At 52.0% G+C, this 22,417-nt stretch overlaps 1 protein-coding gene across 1 annotated transcript; it reads left to right on the forward strand.

Annotated features, from left to right (window-relative positions):
* The first annotated feature begins 11,095 nt into the window (after positions 1–11,095).
* LOC118685343 (uncharacterized) lies at positions 11,096–20,891 on the forward strand. Its single transcript, XM_036380834.1, has 3 exons — positions 11,096–11,138; positions 11,552–11,851; positions 20,590–20,891. The coding sequence occupies exons 1-3, from the start codon at positions 11,096–11,098 to the stop codon at positions 20,889–20,891; spliced, it is 645 nt and encodes a 214-aa protein (XP_036236727.1).
* Positions 20,892–22,417: the final 1,526 nt, after the last annotated feature.

The following is a 22,417-nucleotide window of genomic DNA, read 5'->3' on the forward strand; positions in this document are numbered from 1 at the left end:
TCTTGGTAACAGCTCCAACAGAATCCCGACCGCAAGGTCCCGTGTCTTTGTAAGCCCGGGGAAAGGGGGAGGGGAAGGGGTAGGTGAGCCACCAACCAGGTGAAAGTGGGGGAGTCTCAGGGGACAATGACACCTAGACTGGCCAATGACCCCAGGGCTGAGAAGCATCTTTGGAACTTCACCAACCAGACGACGCGCTTGCTGGAATGTCAAGATTGACGGACAGCACTTAGCCAGGGGGCAAGGGCGAGGGGAAGGGAGAGATTGGCACAGATGAGGGACTGGGAAAGGTGAAACAGGATATTGCTTCACACCGCAACACTCTTTGGTGCAAAAGAGACATGGAGCTCCTGGAGAATGTGCAGGACAGGAGATGAAAGGTGATTACTAGAGTGGAGCACCTCTGTCGAGAACAAAGTCTGAGGAAGCTGGGCATGTTCTGCTTTAAGAAGAAACAACTAAGTGGCCATCTCATCAATGTCTACAAGGATCTAAAGGCAGGGTTCCTAGAGGTGGATCCAGGTTCTTCACTGGGATGCCCAGCATAAGGACACAGGCAGAAAATGATGCACAGCAAGTTCCACCTGAATCTGTGGTAAGAGCTTTGCAGTGTTGAAGACCATGCAAAGGAGGAGACTGTAGAAATAAATTGAGGAGCCCCTCTCTCTGGAGATATTCCAGAACCATGTGGAGACAGTTTTGTGCCATGTGCTCTGGGATGACTCTGCTGGAGCAGGGAGGATGGAGCAGTGACCCCCTGAGGTCCCTTCTTGGCTGGCCCATCCCATGATTCTGTCCTGCATAACACACACCCGTGCACAGCACAGGCCTGCTCAGGGCACTCCAGGTGGTTCCCACCCTGCAGATTCCCATGCTAATGTCCAAGCTTCCCAGCACCTAAACACAGGGCCCCACACAGCAGCCATGCCTCTTCAACATCACTGACTCCTCAAATCCTGTGTCTTCTGCAAGGCTCCCCATGCACTGCCCTGCCCTCTGCTCAGCCCAAGCAACTGGAGACCCTTTGCATGGACACATCAGGCACAGCCTCCTCTCTGCTGCAGTGCTGCTCATGGTGCTGGCAGGATGTGGGCTTCATACAAAGCAGCCCCATCTCTTTGCTTTTTTCTACAACTACTGTGCAGGAATCTGGGGTCTTTCCTGAATCATCTCTGGGCAGCTTCAGGGAATGAATTTAATGGGACACACTCAGACCTGCAGCAGAGGCCTTGGGAGGGGCTGCAGGCATTGCTGCTCTCCTCTGCTGGCAGCACACAGGGGAACATCTTCAGTGCAAAGCCCTTCAGAGCCCTGGGCAGTCGGATCACTTGATGGCCTGTGTGGGCCAGCCTCACCCTGCAGTGCACACAGCCCAGCACAGATGTGCAGAGTCTGTGCCAGAGCTCTGTGCCCAAACTCAGGGCACACAAACTGCGAGTGTCTCTTCCTGCCTGCAGGGATTTCCCACTGCCTTGGGCAGGTGAGCAAGGCCGGGTGCAGGGAAGAGGACAGGACATGGTTTTCTCCAGCTTTGTCCATTTGTGTCCTGGTGCTCATTTGCACAGTGCTGCAATCAAGAGGCAAGGATTATATCTGTTCTTCTCTGGCACGGAGAAGGTCAGGGTGTATCCACACATCCTGTGGGGCACACCCTTCTCCTCAGAAATCTTTCCAAAGTGTAGTGTCTCCCAAAGGACAATCCCAGTGCAGGAGCACAGGCAGCCTGTTCTCCCCTGGAGATCCCTCTCTGGAGTTAGAGAAGAGCAGCTACAGAACTATTCTGTGCCAGGCTCCAAGAGACACCAGCTCTGCAGGTCAGCAGCTTCTCCCATCCGTGGACAACACGTCAGGCCTGACTGGGAGAAGCAGAGATTCCACATGGCAGCTTGCAGGGCTGGGACTCTGTGAGTGTGAGGGAGGCTAGGGAGGAGACAAACAGCGGGACACAGACACAACCATGCATTCCTGAGATCTCCTTGTCTTCCCATCAATTTCTGCCACTTTGTGCATCCCTGTGCACACACTCAGGCTGCCACACAGCCCCATCCTGCTCCGTGGTAGCTCTGAACTAAGGCACCTACTGAAGTGCCACCTACTCTTGCACAGCCATGCTCCCACACAGCAGGAAGCCAGAGGAGCAGAGTACAAGCAGCTCGTGACTGCCTGCAGGTGTCATTCCCCACCGTTCCTGGGCAGCCAAGAGCCTTGGTGACATTTCAGCCTCCTGCTCCCTGCCCTGCCCACCCTCAGAGAGATGTATCTCTTCCTCTCCACCCTCCTCTTTCCACACCTCTGTGTCTGTGCTGGCCCCAGGGGCAGGTGGCTGGAAGGAGGGGGCCTTTCTCCATGCATTTCCACCGCTTCCTTGTGGCCATGCTGCTCCCTGTGGGTAAGTGGGCATTCCTCCCTCCTGAGCAGCTGCACTGGAGGTGCTGCTGCATCCTCAGCTCTGCTCCCAGTTGCTGGCACTGCCCCTTCCCAAGGCATCCAGGGGGATGGTTGGCAATGAAACAGGAGAATTTACCCACGACCTATTGAGTCATAAAACTCTGCAATGCTGCAAATTTGTTTTTTCCTGCCCCATTTTAATACCTCTCGTGAGTGTACCAATGTCATTATTTCTCAATACAGATTTAATGTTGCATTTGAAGTTGGTTTGTTTGGGGATTTTTGATCCCATGTGCCTTTTTCAGAGAAGCTCGGCACTGTCCCATTGCTTTCTAATATCCTGGGGCCATTCCATCTCATGACATACTTCAAAGATGTGTATTATTGTCCTCTTCAATGCATTTCTCTTCTCACCGTTCATCTCCTGTCTCTCCAGGCTGGGCCCTTCAGCAATCACAAGATTCAGTTGTCCGGGTGGGAGACACCGTCACTCTGGAATGTTCTGCATCACGGAAAGCTATGACATACCTGTACTGGTACAAGTTACCCATGGAGAAGGATGCCAGAATGCAGCTGGTTGTAAATTCAGTGGAAGGCAGCAAAGCAGATTTTGAGAAGGAATTCCAAAATCGCTTCCAGAGTAATGGGACTAGGAACAACCATTTATCTGTGAAGATACAGCATGCCCTGCTCAATGACACAGGCACATATTTCTGTGCTGAACAAGATCCACAGTGACTCAAAGGCTGGTGCAGTACAGCACAAACCTTTCCAGGCAAACAGGGATCTGCCACCAGCACACACTGAGAGAACCCAGTTTTCTTACTTCCCCTCCAGCTCTTCAGGTAAAACACGATATGACAGTCTGTCTGTCCATCTATGTGCTCATCAATCTGTCTTTAGCTTGGTCTCTAGCTGCTTTTCTATTCTTTCCCATCTCTGAATAACCTTCTCACTCTCAATTCTTCTTATCCTCACTGCCTCACCTCCTTTATCTCCCATTCAGATTGTTTCTGACTTTGCTCTTTTCATGGCTTTCTGTCTGTCCCCCTGACTTTTCCTCTCTGTCCTCTCATACCTAGTCCCTTCCTATTTCCTGTTCCCTTCTTCCTCCATCTCTGCTTCCTTAGTAGAATCTGTAGCATCAATTCATGGCCTGGGAAGCAGGTCATGGAACAGTTCACACAGAATTTTGCTTCTCCACCAGCTGGAAAGACAAAGCCCACTGGTCCTTGGCCCCACTGGTCTCCAGGGAATCAACACACAGCCCAAGTTACAGCCCTACCCTTTGGCCTGAACTCTCAGATGTTTGAGAATTCTCCCTGCCCACAGCAGGAGACTGCCCAGGTGAGCCAGGGAATGTCCCTGGTGACCAGGACAAGGACCAGGAGGAAGAAGTCCAAGTGGAGTTTTCAGCAGGGGTTGTGGGTGTTTTTGAGCATCTTGTCTGGCCCATCCACTACATCTCCTGCTCCTTGCTGAAAGTCACAAGGGTGCCCTGACTTGCTTATTCCTCTTTTCCTCCAGTTAAAAAAGTGCACAAGTGGCCAGGGAAATCCTCACCTAAATGTTCATAATCCATCAAGAACAGAGGCTGGAAATTCCTTGCTGGAGTGTGAAGCACAAGCTTGGTCAGGGGAGCTGCAGCTCATGCCATAGCAGTGGGTACATGGAGATGCTGTCTGGTGCTCAGGTTCTTGTGGGTAAAGCCCAGTCAGCTGCTGGGTGTTACAGGCACTCCCTCTCTACCCTCTTGCCCTGGTGGGATGGGGAAAAGGGTAGAACTGACAGGTTGAGATTCCCATCCTACACTCCACACCAACCCACACCCAGCCTGCCCCTTCCACCTGCTGCATCCCTGCAGGGTTCCTGGTTTCCTGCAGAAACAGAGTTTGTGCTGACACACAGTTTGTGTCATTGCCCAGGGCTCCCAGCCAGCCAATGCCTTCTCTCATTCCTTGGCCAGCCCCACCCCGAGATGTCTCACCCTCACTCACTGCTCCCTCTGCACAAACCTTTGGGCAGACACAAGGGGCAGGCTGCTGAGAGGGCAGGGGCTGTCCCCCCATGGTTCCCTGCTGTTTCTTTGTGGCCATGCTGGCCCCTCTGGGTAAGTGAACTCAACCCAGCCCTGAGCACCTCCACTGATCCCGCTGCTGCTCTCCCAGCTGTGTAGCCAGCTCCTGGCAGTGCTTCGTCCTGCAGAGCTTTCTGCATGGAGGATCAGCAGTCAGTGTGGGGGCAATGGGAATGCCTGAATCTTCTGCAATGCCCATCTATTTGTCATTCTTTGTGCAGCCCCTAGATGGTTCCTGGTTTTGGACTGAAACAGCCCAGGAATGCACCTTGCCTATTGAGGAGAGATTGGAAATTCACCTGCTGAGCTGAAGAGCTGTCCCATACCTTGAACTGCTCCCTTGGCTGCCCAATGCCTTCTCACCCTTTCTCTACCAATCCACAGTGCCAAGGTCAAGTTTTCACATTTTTTCCTCTTCCTCACTGCTCCTACTTTTCCTTTCCAGTGTTGGCCCTGGAACAGTCTCCAGACATGGTGATCAAAGAAGGCCAGTCTGTGAATCTGGAATGCTCTGAGAAGAAATCCTCCAGCAGTGTTATGTACTGGTTCCTGCAGCCTTCAGAGAAGAATTCCAGTCTGACCCAGTTGGTTTATGCAGTACAGGGTGGTACTGCAGCAGTGGAGAAGGGTTTTGAGAGGCATTTCAAGAGCAGCAAGATAGAAGGAGACAGTATCACCCTCTCAATAGAACATGCCTTTCTCAATGACTCTGGCACATACTACTGTGCTGAGAGTGATCACAGTGGTGAGACTGCTGAGGGAGCTGAGCACAAACTTGTCCCTGCACAAACAGGACCTGCTTTCCACATTGTGGGTGCTGCACGAGGCAGGGGGATCACTTCTCACTCCATAGCTGCTCTGCTTCCTAGCCTTGCCTTCCTCCTCTTCTCAGATGCTGACAGTTTATTTGTCCATCATTGTCTCCTTGTCACTCCAGGCCTCCCTCTGCATTTAACTCTTATTTGCACTACACTTGCTTTTCTCAGCACTTCTCGTTTTTCTGTCTACCTTCCCTTCTCCAACTTTTTCTTTTTGTCTTCAATCTGCACTCCATTGTCTTCCTCTTACTTAACTCCAGTCAGCCCTGCTCATACTTCTCACTGTCAAACTGGAAAAATGCTTGTGTGGGAAGTTCTTGGTGCACCTGTGCATAAAGGCAAGGCCTGGCAGGTGTGGAAGTTGCCAGCACCGTGGGGCAGCTGCCCACATGCTCCTCTGTTCCAACGCCTTGTCTGTGGTTGTTCTGTGGCCAAGGAATAGGAACAGCAGAGCACAAGCCTGTGCTTACTCTGGTAAGGTGTTCAGTGGATCCCTAAGTCCTCCATGCAGAGTGGTGGCTGGGGCAGGATCCACCTGCCTTCCAGCCCTTGATCCACATACAGTTTATCTTCAGCAAACATATGATAAAAATTACAGGTCGCATTAGCAAGATGAGCAGATAACAGAAATTTCCCACAGGTTACAGTGTTCTGCACATCAGTGACTCAGATGAAGGGTAGAGAGTGTCCTTATCAAATTGCCTGATTACACCAAGTTAGGAGGAGTTTCTGATACCTGAGAAGGCTGTGCAGCCCTTCAGATGGCCCTTGACAGGTTGGAGGGATGGGCAGAGAAGAACATGCTCAAATTCAGCAAAGGCAAATTCAGGGTTCTGCACCTGGGGAGGAATTGCTCCATGCAGCAGCACAGGGAAGCACTGACCACCTGGGAAGCAGCTCTTCAGAGAAGGACCTGGGGGTCCTGGTGGACAAGAAGCTCCCCATGAGGCAGCAATTTGTCCTGGTGTCCAACAAGCCAGTGGTGTCCTGGCATGCATTAGGAAGAGCATTGCCAGCAAGGGGAGGGAATTGAGGCTCCACTCAGCCCTGGTGAGGCACATCTGCAGTGCTGTCTCCTGTTCTGGGCTCTTTTATTGGAATATGATCCCAATATTGCCCGGTGGAATGTGCCTGGGCTCCTCTGGCCCTTGCTGCTTGTCCAGAAGTGGCAGCTGTGGTATTTCACCTCAGAGACACCTTTGGCTGGCTGTATGTGTCAGCTGGGCACTTGGAACAAGTCCAGGCAAGCAGGAATTCTGTTTTTACCTCTAACGGAAAGGCTTTAGGCGAGGTGAAGAGGAAGAGGAGATGGATTCAGCCGGTGTCCTGTTCTGGCCTTCTTGGTGCAAAAGAGACATGGAGCTCCTGGAGAATGTCCAGGACAGGAGATGAAAGGTGATTACCACAGAGGAGCAACTCTTCAGAGAACAAAGTCTGAGGGAGCTGGGCCTTTTCTGCCTTGAAGAAGAAACAACTAAGTGGCCACCACATCAATGTCTACAAGGATCTAAAGGCAGGGTTCCTAGAGGTGGATCCAGGTTTTTCACTGTGATGACAAGCACTAGGACAAGAGGCAGAAATGATGCACTGGAAGTTCCACCTGAATCTGTGCTAAGAGCAGAGTTGAAGAATGTGCAAAGTAGGAGACTGCCAAAGAAGTTTTGATGCCTCTCTCCCTGTAGATATTCCAGAACCATGTAGAGACGGTCATGTGCCATGTGCGCTGGGATGACTCTGCTGGAGCAGGGAGGATGGAGCAGTGACCCCCTGAGGTCCATTCTTGGCTGGCCCATCCCATGATTCTGTCCTGCATAACACACACCCGTGCACAGCACAGGCCTGCTCAGGGCACTCCACGTGGTTCCCACCCGGCAGATTCCCATGCTAATGTCCAAGCTTCCCAGCACCTAAACACAGGGCCCCACACAGCAGCCATGCCTGTTCAACATCACTGACTCCTCAAATCCTGTGTCTTCTGCAAGGCTCCCTTTGGAGACTCTGGGGGAGCATTCCCTAGTGTAGGGAGACACAAGAAGCTTCCCTCAAAAAGCTGTGAGAACCCATTGGCTCCTTCCCTGTTCCTATGTCTGTTCCTGTGTCCCTGATCCCCTCGTCCCTATTCTCTGATTGACTGTCATCTTTGTACTGCCCCGAGTCCAGGGGCAGCCCCCAGGCTCCTGTACAGAGACAGTGAGACTCTCTGTGCTGGGGGTGCTGGGCCCTGAGCATCTCACCACGTGGCTGAATTGAACATCTCTGGATATTATGCAAAGCTCCTTTTTGCTTCCTTACCCTGGACTATGCTAGCAACAATTCAGACTGCTACAGCTCCCCATGCACTGCCCTGCCCTCTGCTCACCCCAGGCAACTGGAGACCCTTTGCATGGACACATCAGGCACAGCCTCCTCTCTGCTGCAGTGCTGCTGTTGCATGTGCTGGCAGGATTTGTGGTTCCTACAAAACAGCCCCATCTCTTTGCTTTTTTCTCCCAGTTCTTGTGAGGAATCTGGGGTCTTCCCTGAATCATCTCTGGGCAGCTTGGGGGAATGAATGCAATGGGACACACTCAGACCTGCAGCAGAAGACTTGGGAGGAGCTGCAGGCATTGCTGCTCTCCTCTGCTGGCAGCACACAGGGGAACATCTTCAGTGCAAAGCCCTTCAGAGCCCTGGGCAGTCGGATCACTTGATGGCCTGTGTGGGCCAGCCTCACCCTGCAGTGCACACAGCCCAGCACGGATGTGCAGAGTCTGTGCCAGAGCTCTGTGCCCAAACTCAGGGCACACAAACTGCGAGTGTCTCTTCCTGCCTGCAGGGATTTCCCACTGCCTTGGGCAGGTGAGCAAGGCCGGGTGCAGGGAAGAGGACAGGACATGTTTTTCTCCAGCTTTGTCCATTTGTGTCCTGGTGCTCATTTGCACAGTGCTGTAATCAAGAGGCAAGGATTATATCTGTTCTTCTCTGGCACGGAGAAGGTCAGGGTGTATCCACACATCCTGTGGGGCACACCCTTCTCCTCAGAAATCTCTCCAAAGTGTAGTGTCTCCCAAAGGACAATCCCAGTGCAGGAGCACAGGCAGCCTGTTCTCCCCTGGAGATCCCTCTCTGGAGTTAGAGAAGAGCAGCTACAGAACTATTCTGTGCCAGGCTCCAAGAGACACCAGCTCTGCAGGTCAGCAGCTTCTCCCATCCGTGGACAACACGTCAGGCCTGACTGGGAGAAGCAGAGATTCCACATGGCAGCTTGCAGGGCTGGGACTCTGTGAGTGTGAGGGAGGCTAGGGAGGAGACAAACAGCGGGACACAGACACAAACATGCATTCTTGAGATCTCCTTGTCTTCCCATCAATTTCTGCCACTTTGTGCATCCCTGTGCACACACTCAGGCTGCCACACAGTCCCATCCTGCTCCGTGGTAGCTCTGAACTAAGGCACCTACTGAAGTGCCACCTACTCTTGCACAGCCACGCTCCCACACAGCAGGAAGCCAGAGGAGCAGAGTACAAGCAGCTCGTGACTGCCTGCAGGTGTCATTCCCCACCGTTCCTGGGCAGCCAAGAGCCTTGGTGACATTTCAGCCTCCCGCTCCCTGCCCTGCCCACCCTCAGAGAGACGTATCTCTTCCTCTCCACCCTCCTCTTTCCACACCTCTGTGTCTGTGCTAGCCCCAGGGGCAGGTGCCTGGAAGGAGGGGGCCTTTCTCCATGCATTTCCACCGCTTCCTTGTGGCCATGCTGCTCCCTGTGGGTAAGTGGGCATTCCTTCCTCCTGAGCAGCTGCACGGGAGCTGCTGCTGCATCCTCAGCTCTGCTCCCAGTTCTGGCACTGCCCCTTCCCAAGGCATCCAGGGGGAGGGTTGGCAATGAAACAGGAGAATTTACCCACGACCTATTGAGTCATAAAACTCTGCAATGCTGCAAATTTGTTTTTTCCTGCCCCATTTTAATACTTCACTTGAATGTACCAAAGTCATTATTTCTCAATACAGATTTACTCTTGCATTTGAAGTTGGTTTGTTTGGGGATTTTTGATCCCATGTGCCTTTTTCAGAGAAGCTCGGCACTGTCCCATAGCTTTCTAATATCCTGGGGCCATTCCATCTCATGACATACTTCAAAGATGTGTATTATTGTCCTCTTCAATGCATTTCTCTTCTCACCGTTCATCTCCTGTCTCTCCAGGCTGGGCCCTTCAGCAATCACCAGATTCAGTGGTCCGGGTGGGAGACACCGTCACTCTGGAATGTTCTGCATCAGGGCAAACATTTGTAAACATGTTCTGGTACAAGTTACCCATGGAGATGGATGCCAGAATGCAGCTGGTTGTATATTCAGTGGAAGGTGGCAAAGCAGATTTTGAGAAGGAATTCCAAAATCGCTTCCAGAGTAATGGGACTAGGAACAACCATTTATCTGTGAAGATCCAGCATGCCCTGCTCAATGACACAGGCACATATTTCTGTGCTGAACAAGATCCACAGTGACTCAAAGGCTGGTGCAGTACAGCACAAACCTTTCCAGGCAAACAAGGATCTGCCACCAGCACACTCTGAGAGAACCCAGTTTTCTTACTTCCCCTCCAGCTCTTCAGGTAAAACACGATATGACAGTCTGTCTGTCCATCTATGTGCTCATCAATCTATCTTTAGCTTGGTCTCTAGCTGCTTTTCTATTCTTTCCCATCTCTGAATCACCTTCTCACTCTCAATTCTTCTTATCCTCACTGCCTCACCTCCTTTATCTCCCATTCAGATTGTTTCTGACTTTGCGCTTTTCATGTCATTCTGTCTGTCCTCCTGACTTTTCCTCTCTGTCCTCTCATACCTAGTCCCTTCCTATTTCCTGTTCCCTTCTTCCTCCATCTCTGCTTCCTTAGTAGAATCTGTAGCATCAATTCATGGCCTGGGAAGCAGGACATGGAACAGTTCACACAGAATTTTGCTTCTCCACCAGCTGGAAAGACAAAGCCCACTGGTCCTTGGCCCCACTGGTCTCCAGGGAATCAACACACAGCCCAAGTTACAGCCCTACCCTTTGGCCTGAACTCTCTGATGTTTGAGAATTCTCCCTGCCCACAGCAGGAGACTGCCCAGGTGAGCCAGGGAATGTCCCTGGTGACCAGGACAAGGACCAGGAGGAAGAAGTCCAAGTGGAGTTTTCAGCAGGGGTTGTGGGTGTTTTTGAGCATCTTGTCTGGCCCATCCACTACATCTCCTGCTCCTTGCTGAAAGTCACAAGGGTGCCCTGACTTGCTTATTCCTCTTTACCTCCAGTTAAAAAAGTGCACAAGTGGCCAGGGAAATCCTCACCTAAATGTTCATAATCCATCAAGAACAGAGGCTGGAAATTTCTTGCTGGAGTGTGAAGCACAAGCTTGGTCAGGGGAGCTGCAGCTCATGCCATAGCAGTGGGTACATGGAGATGCTGTCTGGTGCTCAGGTTCTTGTGGGTAAAGCCCAGTCAGCTGCTGGGTGTTACAGGCACTCCCTCTCTACCCTCTTGCCCTGGTGGGATGGGGAAAAGGGTAGAACTGACAGGTTGAGATTCCCATCCTACACTCCACACCCACCCACACCCAGCCTGCCCCTTCCACCTGCTGCATCCCTGCAGGGTTCCTGGTTTCCTGCAGAAACAGAGTTTGTGCTGACACACAGTTTGTGTCATTGCCCAGGGCTCCCAGCCAGCCAATGCCTTCTCTCATTCCTTGGCCAGCCCCACCCCGAGATGTCTCACCCTCACTCACTGCTCCCTCTGCACAAACCTTTGGGCAGACACAAGGGGCAGGCTGCTGAGAGGGCAGGGGCTGTCCCCCCATGGTTCCCTGCTGTTTCTTTGTGGCCATGCTGGCCCCTCTGGGTAAGTGAACTCAACCCAGCCCTGAGCACCTCCACTGATCCCGCTGCTGCTCTCCCAGCTGTGTAGCCAGCTCCTGGCAGTGCTTCATCCTGCAGAGCTTTCTGCATGGAGGATCAGCAGTCAGTGTGGGGGCAATGGGAATCCCTGAATCTTCTGCAATGCCCATCTATTTGTCATTCTTTGTGCAGCCCCTAGATGGTTCCTGGTTTTGGACACAAACAGCCCAGGAATGCACCTTGCCTATTGAGGAGAGATTGGAAATTCACCTGCTGATCTGAAGAGCTGTCCCATGCCTTGAACTGCTCCCTTGGCTGCCCAATGCATTCTCACCCTTTCCCTACCAATCCACAGTGCCTAATTGAGATTTTTCCAATTTTTTCCTCTTCCTAACTTCTTCTACTTTTCCTTTCCAGTGTTAGCCCTGGAACAGTCTCCAGACATGGTGATCAAAGAAGGCCAGTCTGTGAATCTGGAATGCTCTGAGAAGAAATCCTCCAACAGAGTTATGTACTGGTTCCTGCAGCCTTCAGAGAAGAATTCCAGTCTGACCCAGTTGGCTTATGCTTTTGAAGGTCTTAATGCAGAGGTGGAGAAGGGTTTTGAGAGGCATTTCAAGAGCAGCAAGATAGAAGGAGACAGTATCACCCTCTCAATAGAACATGCCTTTCTCAATGACTCTGGCACATACTACTGTGCTGAGAGTGAACACAGTGGTGAGACTGCTGAGGGAGCTGAGCACAAACTTCTCCCTGCACAAACAGGACCTGCTTTCCACCTTGTGGGTGCTGCACGAGGCAGGGTGATCACTTCTTACTCCTTAGCTGCTCTGCTTCCTAGCCTAGTCTTCCTCCTCTTCTCAGATGCTGACAGTTTATTTGTCCATCATTGTCTCTTTGCCAATCCAGGCCTCCCTGTGCATTTAACTCCTATTTGCACTACAGTTGTTTCTCTCATCCCTTCTTCTCCTCTCTGTCTCCCTTTCCTTCCATAGCTTCTTCTTTGTGTCTTCAATCTGCACTCCATTGTCTTCCTCTTACTTAACTCCAGTCAGCCCTGCTCATACTTCTCACTGTCAAACAGGAAAAATGCTTGTGTGGGAAGTTCTTGGTGCACCTGTGCATAAAGGCAAGGCCTGGCAGGTGTGGAAGTTGCCAGCACCGTGGGGCAGCTGCCCACATGCTCCTCTGCTCCAACGCCTTGTCTGTGGTTGTTCTGTGGCCAAGGAATAGGAACAGCAGAGCACAAGCCTGTGCTTACTCTGGTAAGGTGTTCAGTGGATCCCTAAGTCCTCCATGCAGAGTGGTGGCTGGGGCAGGATCCACCTGCCTTCCAGCCCTTGATGCACATAATAGAGTTCAGCTTTACCAAAAACATTCTAAAATTATAAGGTATGTTCACAAGCTGTACAGCTAATTGAAATTTCCAAGAGGTTACAGTGTTCTGTTCATCAGTGATACTGGTGATGGCGTAGAGAGTTTCCTCATGAACTTCACTGGTCACACCAAATTAGGAGGAATTGCTGATAGCCCACAGGGCTGTGCAGCTCTTCAGATGGGCCTTGACAAGTTGGAGGGATGGGCAGAGAGGAGCATCCTGAAATTCACCAAAGGCAAATGCAGGATTTTATGTGAGTGGACAAATAACCCCATGTACCAGCACAGGCTGCAGGCAAAACAGCTGGAGAGCAGCTCTTCAGAGAAGGACCTGGGGCTCCTGGTGGACAAGAAGCTGTCCATGAGCCAGCAGTGTGTCGTGCTGTACAAGAAGCCAGAGGTGTCCTGGGATGCATTAGGAAGAGCATTGCCAGCAGGGCAAGTGAGGCTCCACTCCACTCAGCCCTGTTGAGGCAAATCTACTGTGTTTTGTCCATTTCTGGGCTCCTTGGTACAAAAGAGACACGTAGCTCTTGGACAATGTTCAGAAGACAAGAAGAATGATGATTAGTAGATTCGAGCACCACTTTTGCACATAAAGCCTGAGGGAGCTGGGCCTCTTCTGCTTTGAGAAGAAACAACCAAGTTTCATCAATGCCTACAGCTATCTGAATGGGAGGGTTCCAAGAGGTGAATCCAGGTTCTTCACTGGGATGCCAAGCACGAGGGCAAGATGCAAAAGGCAGAAAATGATGCACAGGAAGTTCCACGCGAATGTAAGGACAGAGCTTTGCAATGTGAAAGACTGTGCACTGTAACAGATTGCCCAAAGAAATTGTGGAGTCTATTGGGAGATATCCCAGAACCATATGGATACAACTGTGCGCCATGTGGTCTGGGATAACTCTGCTTGAGCAGCTAGCTCATCCCATGATTCTGTCCTGCATAACACACACCCGTGCACAGCACAGGCCTGCTCAGGGCACTCCAGGTGGTTCCCACCCTGCAGATTCCCATGCTAATGTCCAAGCTTCCCAGCACCTAAACACAGGGCCCCACACAGCAGCCATGCCTCTTCAACATCACTGACTCCTCAAATCCTGTGTCTTCTGCAAGGCTCCCCGTGCACTGCCCTGCCCTCTGCTCACCCCAGGCAACTGGAGACCCTTTGCATGGACACATCAGGCACAGCCTCCTCTCTGCTGCAGTGCTGCTCATGGTGCTGGCAGGATTTGGGCTTCCTACAAAGCAGCCCCATCTCTTTGCTTTTTACCAGAACTACTGTAGAGGAATCTGGGGTCTTCCCAGAATATTCTCTAGGCAGCTTGGGGGAATGAATGCAATGGGACACACTCAGACCTGCAGCAGAGGATTTGGGAGGAGCTGCAGGCATTGCTGCTCTCCTCTGCTGACAGCACACAGGGGAACATCTTCAGTGCAAAGCCCTTCAGAGCCCTGGGCAGTCGGATCTCTTGATGGCCTGTGTGGGCCAGCCTCACCCTGCAGTGCACACAGCCCAGCACGGATGTGCAGAGTCTGTGCCAGAGCTCTGTGCCCAAACTCAGGGCACACAAACTGCGAGTGTCTCTCCCTGCCTGCAGGGATTTCCCACTGCCTTGGGCAGGTGAGCAAGGCCGGGTGCAGGGAAGAGGACAGGACATGGTTTTCTCCAGCTGTGTCCATTTGTGTCCTGGTGCTCATTTGCACAGTGCTGCAATAAAGAGGCAAGGATTATATCTGTTCTTCTCTGGCATGGAGAAGGTCAGGGTGTATCCACACATCCTGTGGGGCACACCCTTCTCCTCAGAAATCTTTCCAAAGTATAGAGTCTCCCAATGGAAAATCCCAGTGAAGAAGCACAGGACGCATTTTTTCTCCTTGAGATCCCCCTTTTTGAGTTGGAGCCTGGCAGCAACAGAACTATTCTGTGCCAGGCTCCAAGAGACACCAGCTCTGCAGGTCAGCAGCTTCTCCCATCCGTGGACAACACGTCAGGCCTGACTGGGAGAAGCAGAGATTCCACATGGCAGCTTGCAGGGCTGGGACTCTGTGAGTGTGAGGGAGGCTAGGGAGGAGACAAACAGCGGGACACAGACACAAACATGCATTCTTGAGATCTCCTTGTCTTCCCATCAATTTCTGCCACTTTGTGCATCCCTGTGCACACACTCAGGCTGCCACACAGCCCCATCCTGCTCCGTGGTAGCTCTGAACTAAGGCACCTACTGAAGTGCCACCTACTCTTGCACAGCCACGCTCCCACACAGCAGGAAGCCAGAGGAGCAGAGTACAAGCAGCTCATGACTGCCTGCAGGTGTCATTCCCCACCGTTCCTGGGCAGCCAAGAGCCTTGGTGACATTTCAGCCTCCCGCTCCCTGCCCTGCCCACCCTCAGAGAGACGTATCTCTTCCTCTCCACCCTCCTCTTTCCACACCTCTGTGTCTGTGCTGGCCCCAGGGGCAGGTGCCGGGAAGGAGGGTCCTTTCTCCATGCATTTCCAATGCTTCCTTGTGGCCATGCTGCTCCCTGTGGGTAAGTGGGCATTCCTCCCTCCTGAGCAGCTGCACTGGAGCTGCTGCTGCATCCTCAGCTCTGCTCCCAGTTCTGGCACTGCCCCTTCCGAAGGCATCCAGGGGGAGGGTTGGCAATGAACCCGGTGAATATTTTAACCACTTATTGAATCAGGAAACCCTGCAAAGCTACAATTTTTTTAATTCCTTCCCCATTTTAATACTTCACTTGAATGTACCAAAGTCATTATTTCTCAATACATATTTACTCTTGCATTTAAAGCTGATTTGTCTTGGGTCTTTTCACACCATTTATCTTTTTTTAGAGAAGCAGGTCACTTTGTTCCATAGCTTTCTGATATCCTGTTGTCATTACATTCATACTTGAATCGCTGGTATTTTTGACTTCTTCAAAGCATTTCACTTCCCACCTTCCATCTCCTGTCTCTCCAGGCTGGGCCCTTCAGCAATCACCAGATTCAGTGGTCCGGGTGGGAGACACCGTCACTCTGGAATGTTCTGGACTGGGGAATGCAGTCAAGACCATGTTCTGGTACAAGTTACCCACGGAGAAGGATGCCAGAATGCAGCTGGTTGTATATTCAGTGGAAGGTGGCAAAGCAGATTTTGAGAAGGAATTCCAAAATCGCTTCCAGAGTAATGGGACTAGGAACAACCATTTATCTGTGAAGATACAGCATGCCCTGCTCAATGACACAGGCACATATTTCTGTGCTGAAAGAGATCCACAGGGACTCAAAGGCTGGTGCAGCACTGCACAAACCCTTGCAGGCAAACAGGGATCTGCCACCAGCACACACTGAGCCCTGTGTTTGAGTAAACTCCTTTTTTTACTTGGCCCCAAGCTCTACAGTGAAACACAGTATAACTGTCTGTCTGTCCTTCTGTCTATCTATCTGCTCATCAATCTGTCTTTAGCTTGGTCTCTAGCTTCTTTGCTATGATTTTCCATCTCTGAATTACCTTCTCACTCTGGTTTCTTCTTGTCCTATCTCCTATCATTTCTCTGCCATTCAAAAACTGCTTCTCACTTTCATCTTTTCATGTCATTCTGTCTTTCCCCATGACTTTTCCTCTCTGTCCTCATATACCTAGTTCCTTCCTCTCTCCTCTTCCCATCCTCCTCCATCTCTCCTTCCTTACAATCAGTTAAATCAATTCAAGGCCTGGGAAGCAGGATGTGGAATAGTTCACACAGCACTTTCCGTCTCTACTAGCTGCAAAGACAAGGCTCACTGCGCCTCAGCTCCCCACAGGTATTTACCTTCCTCTCCTGCCGCTCTCACTGCAGCACCCATGAGAGCCCTCACAGCTCTGAGGGCTTGGGCTGCTGTGGTGTCCTTCAGGGTCCTGCCTCCCTCTCACAGGTGGTGTTTGCTGTGCTCACAGGGCTGCAGAGAGAAGAAGAGCTGTCACAGAGCTGGCTGGGATGTGGGGTGGCCAGGCAGGGACTGAACCAGCCCTGTCTGGGGAAGACAGGGAGAGTGCATGAGAAAAGTCAAGGGCCCTCTATGTGGCCTTTATCCCTCATTGCTCCATCTCCCAAGGACTTCAGAGGCAGGAGGGGAGCAGCCATCATTCCTCTGCCTTGCACACACTCAGACTCCCCTGCAAGCTCAGCACAGTTCTGTCCTTCCAACCCCATCCTTCCCTCCACACCCAGCACACCCAGCCTGCCTTTTCCCCCTGCTCCATTGTGGGAACTCAGCACATCACTCTGGATGTGCAGAGTTACCGAGAGAACCCTTGGGGGGCTGGGAAATCCTTGAATGTTGCCAGGAGCGTCTGGTAGCTTGACTTTGATCCCTCTAGGTATGTGCCACCTCTTTGAGGACATGAGAGTCACTTAGGAATGGATGGTGCAGGAATGATGTATTTACAGGGTGAAATAAAGATTTTAGAGTTTTGGTACAGGTGGAGACAAGATGGCGGGATCAGTGGGTGTCTTGTCCTTCTTCTTTCTTCTTCTTGTCATCTATTTTCTGTGGTGATGTTGGCACATGGGGATTGGTCCATGGTGAAGGTGCACTTGCTAATATGGTTGAAAGGTAGTGGGAAAGAAAGGTAAATATGATGTACGTAGTTTTTAGTATAAAAAGACACGACTGCCCCGTGGGGGTCAGAGTGCCCTTGGCTGCCTTGCAGGGCACACCTCTGCTGGGCAAAAAGAAAATTCTGTAGATAAGAAATAACAAACAATCTGAAGACCAAAAAACTGAAGAGTCCAGAATAGGCATTTGAAGCGCGGGTGGCCCTAGAACCACCCTACGTGTGTCTGGGCAGAGACAGACAGCCGACCGGACACTGCATCCCTGCAGAGTTCCTGGTTTCCTGCAGAAACAGAGTTTGTGCTGACACACAGTTTGTGTCATTGCCCAGGGCTCCCAGCCAGCCAATGCCTTCTCTCATTCCTCGGCCAGCCCCACCCCGAGATGTCTCACCCTCACTCACTGCTACCTCTGCACAAACCTTTGGGCAGACACAAGAGGCAGGCTGCTGAGAGGGCAGGGGCTTTCCCCCCATGGTTCCCTGCTGTTTCTTTGTGGCCATGCTGGCCCCTCTGGGTAAGTGAACTCAACCCAGCCCTGAGCACCTCCACTGATCCCGCTGCTGCTCTCCCAGCTGTGTAGCCAGCTCCTGGCAGTGCTTCATCCTGCAGAGCTTTCTGCATGGAGGATCAGCAGTCAATGTGGGGGCAATGGGAATGCCTGAATCTTCTGCAATGCCCATCTATTTGTCTTGGTAACAGCTCCAACAGAATCCCGACCGCATGGTCCCGTGTCTTTGCAAGCCTGGGGAAAGGGGGAGGGGAAGGGGTAGGTGAGCCACCCACCAGGTGGAAAGGGGAGGGAGTCTCAGGGGACAATGACACCTAGACTGGCCAATGACCCCAGGGCTGCGAAGCATCTTTGGAACTTCACCAACCAGACGACGCGCTTGCTGGAATGTCAAGATTGACGGACAGCACTTAGCAAGGGGCAAGGGTGAGGGGAGGGGAGAAGTTGGCACAGCTGAGGGACTGGGAAAGGTGAACCAGGATATTGCTTCACACCGCAACACTCTTTGGTGCAAAAGAGACATGGAGCTCCTGGAGAATGTGCAGGACAGGAGATGAAAGGTGATTACTAGAGTGGAGCACCTCTGTCGAGAACAAAGGCTGAGGAAGCTGGGCATGTTCTGCTTTAAGAAGAAACAACTAAGTGGCCACCTCATCAATGTCTACAAGGAACAGAAGGCAGGGTTCCTAGAGGTGGATCCAGGTTCTTCACTGTGATGACAAGCACTAGGACAAGAGGCAGAAAATGATGCACAGCAAGTTCCACCTGAATCTGTGCTAAGAGCTTTGCAGCGTTGAAGACCATGCAAAGGAGAAGACTCTCCAAAGAAATTGTGGAGCCTCTGTCTCTGGAGATATTCCAGAACCATGTGGAGACAGTGTTGTGCCATGTGCGCTGGGATGACTCTGCTGGAGCAGGGAGGTTGGAGCAGTGACCCCCTGAGGTCCCTTCTTGGCTGGCCCATCCCATGATTCTATGGTACTGCATAACACACACCCGTGCACAGCACAGGCCTGCTCAGGGCACTCCAGGTGGTTCCCACCCTGCAGATTCCCACGCTAATGTCCAAGCTTCCCAGCACCTAAACACAGGGCCCCACACAGCAGCCATGTCTCTTCAACATCACTGACTCCTCAAATCCTGTGTCTTCTGCAAGGCTCCCCATGCACTGCCCTGCCCTCTGCTCAGCCCAAGCAACTGGAGACCCTTTGCATGGACACATCAGGCACAGCCTCCTCTCTGCTGCAGGATTTGGGCTTCCTACAAAGCAGCCCCGTCTCTTTGCTTTTTTCTACAACTACTGTAGAGGGATCTGGGGTCTTCCCAGAATCTTCTCTGGGCAGCTTGGGGGAATGAATGCAATGGGACACAATCAGATCTGCAGCAGAGGATTTGGGAGGAGCTGCAGGCATTGCTGCTCTCCTCTGCTGGCAGCACACAGGGGAACATCTTCAGTGCAAAGCCCTTCAGAGCCCTGGGCAGTCGGATCACTTGATGGCCTGTGTGGGCCAGCCTCACCCTGCAGTGCACACAGCCCAGCACGCATGTGCAGAGTCTGTGCCAGAGCTCTGTGCCCAAACTCAGGGCACACAAACTGCGAGTGTCTCTTCCTGCCTGCAGGGACTTGATTACCCACTGACTTGGGCAGGTGAGCAAGGCCGGGTGCAGGGAAGAGGACAGGACATGGTTTTCTCCAGCTGTGTCCATTTGTGTCCTTGTGCTCTTGTGCAGAGTGCTGCAATAAAGAGGCAAGGATTATATCTGTTCTTCTCTGGCATGGAGAAGGTCAGGGTGTATCCACACATCCTGTGGGGCACACCCTTCTCCTCAGAAATCTTTCCAAAGTATAGTCTCCCAATGGAAAATCCCAGTGCAGAAGCACAGGCAGCATTTTTTGTCCTTGAGATCCCCCTTTTTGAGTTGGAGCCTGGCAGCAAAAGAACTATTCTGTGCCAGGCTCCAAGAGACACCAGCTCTGCAGGTCAGCAGCTTCTCCCATCCGTGGACAACACGTCAGGCCTGACTGGGAGAAGCAGAGATTCCACATGGCAGCTTGCAGGGCTGGGACTCTGTGAGTGTGAGGGAGGCTAGGGAGGAGACATACAGCGGGACACAGACACAAACATGCATTCTTGAGATCTCCTTGTCTTCCCATCAATTTCTGCCACTTTGTGCATCCCTGTGCACACACTCAGGCTGCCACACAGCCCCATCCTGCTCCGTGGTAGCTCTGAACTAAGGCACCTACTGAAGTGCCACCTACTCTTGCACAGCCACGCTCCCACACAGCAGGAAGCCAGAGGAGCAGAGTACAAGCAGCTCGTGACTGCCTGCAGGTGTCATTCCCCACCGTTCCTGGGCAGCCAAGAGCCTTGGTGACATTTCAGCCTCCCGCTCCCTGCCCTGCCCACCCTCAGAGAGACGTATCTCTTCCTCTCCACCCCTCCTCTTTCCACACCTCTGTGTCTGTGCTAGCCCCAGGGGCAGGTGCCGGGAAGGAGGGGGCCTTTCTCCATGCATTTCCACCGCTTCCTTGTGGCCATGCTGCTCCCTGTGGGTAAGTGGGCATTCCTCCCTCCTGAGCAGCTGCACTGGAGCTGCTGCTGCATCCTCAGCTCTGCTCCCAGTTCTGGCACTGCCCCTTCCCAAGGCATCCAGGGGGAGGGTTGGCAATGAACCCGGTGAATATTTTAACCACCTATTGAATCAGGAAACCCTGCAAAGCTACAATTTTTTTAATTCCTTCCCCATTTAAATACTTCATTTGAGTGTACCAAAGTCATTATTTCTCAATACATATTTACTCTTGCATTTAAAGCTGATTTGTCTTGGGTCTTTTCACACCATCTACCTTTTTTTAGAGAAGCAGGTCACTTTGTTCCATAGCTTTCTAATATCCTGTTGTCATTACATTCATACTTGAATCGCTGGTATTTTTGACTTCTTCAATGCATTTCACTTCCCACCTTCCATCTCCTGTCTCTCCAGGCTGGGCCCTTCAGCAATCACCAGATTCAGTGGTCCGGGTGGGAGACACCGTCACTCTGGAATGTTCTGGACTGGGGAATGCAGTCAAGACCATGTTCTGGTACAAGTTACCCACGGAGAAGGATGCCAGAATGCAGCTGGTTGTCTACTCAGTGGAAGGTGGCAAAGCAGATCTTGAGAAGGAATTCCAAAATCGCTTCCAGAGTAATGGGACTAGGAACAACCATTTATCTGTGAAGATCCAGCATGCCCTGCTCAATGACACAGGCACATATTTCTGTGCTGAACAAGATCCACAGTGACTCAAAGGCTGGTGCAGCACAGCACAAACCTTTCCAGGCAAACAGGGATCTGCCACCAGCACACCCTGAGCCCTGTGTTTGAGTTAACTCCTGTTTTTACTTGGCCCCAAGCTCTACAGTGAAACACGGTATAACTGTCTGTCTGTCCTTCTGTCTATCTATCTGCTCATCAGTCTGTCTTTAGCTTGGTCTCTAGCTTCTTTGCTATGATTTTCCATCTCTGAATTACCTTCTCACTCTGGTTTCTTCTTTTCCTATCTCCTATCATTTCTCTGCCATTCAAAAACTGCTTCTCACTTTCATCTTTTCATGTCATTCTGTCTTTCCCCATGACTTTTCCTCTCTGTCCTCATATACCTAGTTCCTTCCACTCTCCTCTTCCCATCCTCCTCCATCTCTCCTTCCTTACAATCAGTTACATCAATTCAAGGCCTGGGAAGCAGGATGTGGAATAGTTCACACAGCACTTCCCTCTCCACCAGCTGCAAAGTCAAGGCTCACTGCGCCTCAGCTCCCCACAGGTATTTACCTTCCTCTCCTGCCGCTCTCACTGCAGCACCCATGAGAGCCCTCACAGCTCTGAGGGCTTGGGCTGCTGTGGTGTCCTTCAGGGTCCTGCCTCCATCTCACAGGTGGTATTTGCTGTGCTCACAGGGCTGCAGAGAGAAGAAGAGCTGTCACACAGCTGACTGGGACGTGGGGTGGCCAGGCAGGGACTGAACCAGCCCTGTCTGGGGGAGACAGGGAGAGTGCATGAGAAAAGTCAAGGGACCTCTATGTGGCCTTTATCCCTCATTGCTCCATCTCCCAAGGACTTCAGAGGCAGGAGGGGAGCAGCCATCATTCCTCTGCCTTGCACACACTCAGACTCCCCTGCAAGCTCAGCACAGTTCTGTCCTTCCAACCCCATCCTTCCCTCCACACCCAGGACACCCAGGCTGCGCCTTCTACCAGCTGCATCCCTGCAGGGTTCTGGTGCACTGTAGAGGATGCTGCTTGCTTCTAGAACACCATGGCTGCCCTGAATCGCCTACACTTCATTAGCCCCAGTGCAAAGGACAGTGGAGGGTCTCAGAGGAATCTGATGCTCACCTAAATGTTCATAACCCGTCAAGAACAGAGGCTGGAAATTCCTTGCTGGAGTGTGAAGCACAGGCTTGGTCAGGGGAGCTGCAGCTCATGCCATAGCAGTGGGGACATGGAGATGCTGTCTGGTGCTCAGGTTCTTGTGGGTAAAGCCCAGTCAGCTACTGGGTGTTACAGGCACTCCCTCACTACCCCTTGCCCTGGTGGGATGGGGAAACGGGTAGAACTGACAGGTTGAGATTCCCATCCTACACTCCACACCCACCCACACCCAGCCTGCCCCTTCCACCTGCTGCATCCCTGCAGGGTTCCTGGTTTCCTGCAGAAAAAGAGTTTGTGCTGACACACAGTTTGTGTCATTGCCCAAGGCTCCCAGCCAGCCAATGCTTTCTCTCATTCCTTGGCCAGCCCCACCCCGAGATGTCTCACCCTCACTCACT

This window comes from Molothrus ater, chromosome 2 (assembly GCF_012460135.2).
Source record: "Molothrus ater isolate BHLD 08-10-18 breed brown headed cowbird chromosome 2, BPBGC_Mater_1.1, whole genome shotgun sequence".
In the NCBI taxonomy this organism is placed as follows: Eukaryota; Metazoa; Chordata; class Aves; order Passeriformes; family Icteridae; genus Molothrus; species Molothrus ater.

What these genes read in the sequence shown, in the direction of transcription:
- LOC118685343 (XM_036380834.1), top strand. Translation starts at nt 11,096, where the DNA reads ATGGTTCCCTGCTGTTTCTTTGTGGCCATGCTGGCCCCTCTGG. An exon ending in GGCCATGCTGGCCCCTCTGG is followed by an intron (nt 11,139 to 11,551) that starts GTAAGTGAACTC and finishes TTTCCTTTCCAG; the next exon opens with TGTTAGCCCTGGAACAGTCT. An exon ending in TGCTGAGAGTGAACACAGTG is followed by an intron (nt 11,852 to 20,589) that starts GTGAGACTGCTG and finishes CTGTCTCTCCAG; the next exon opens with GCTGGGCCCTTCAGCAATCA.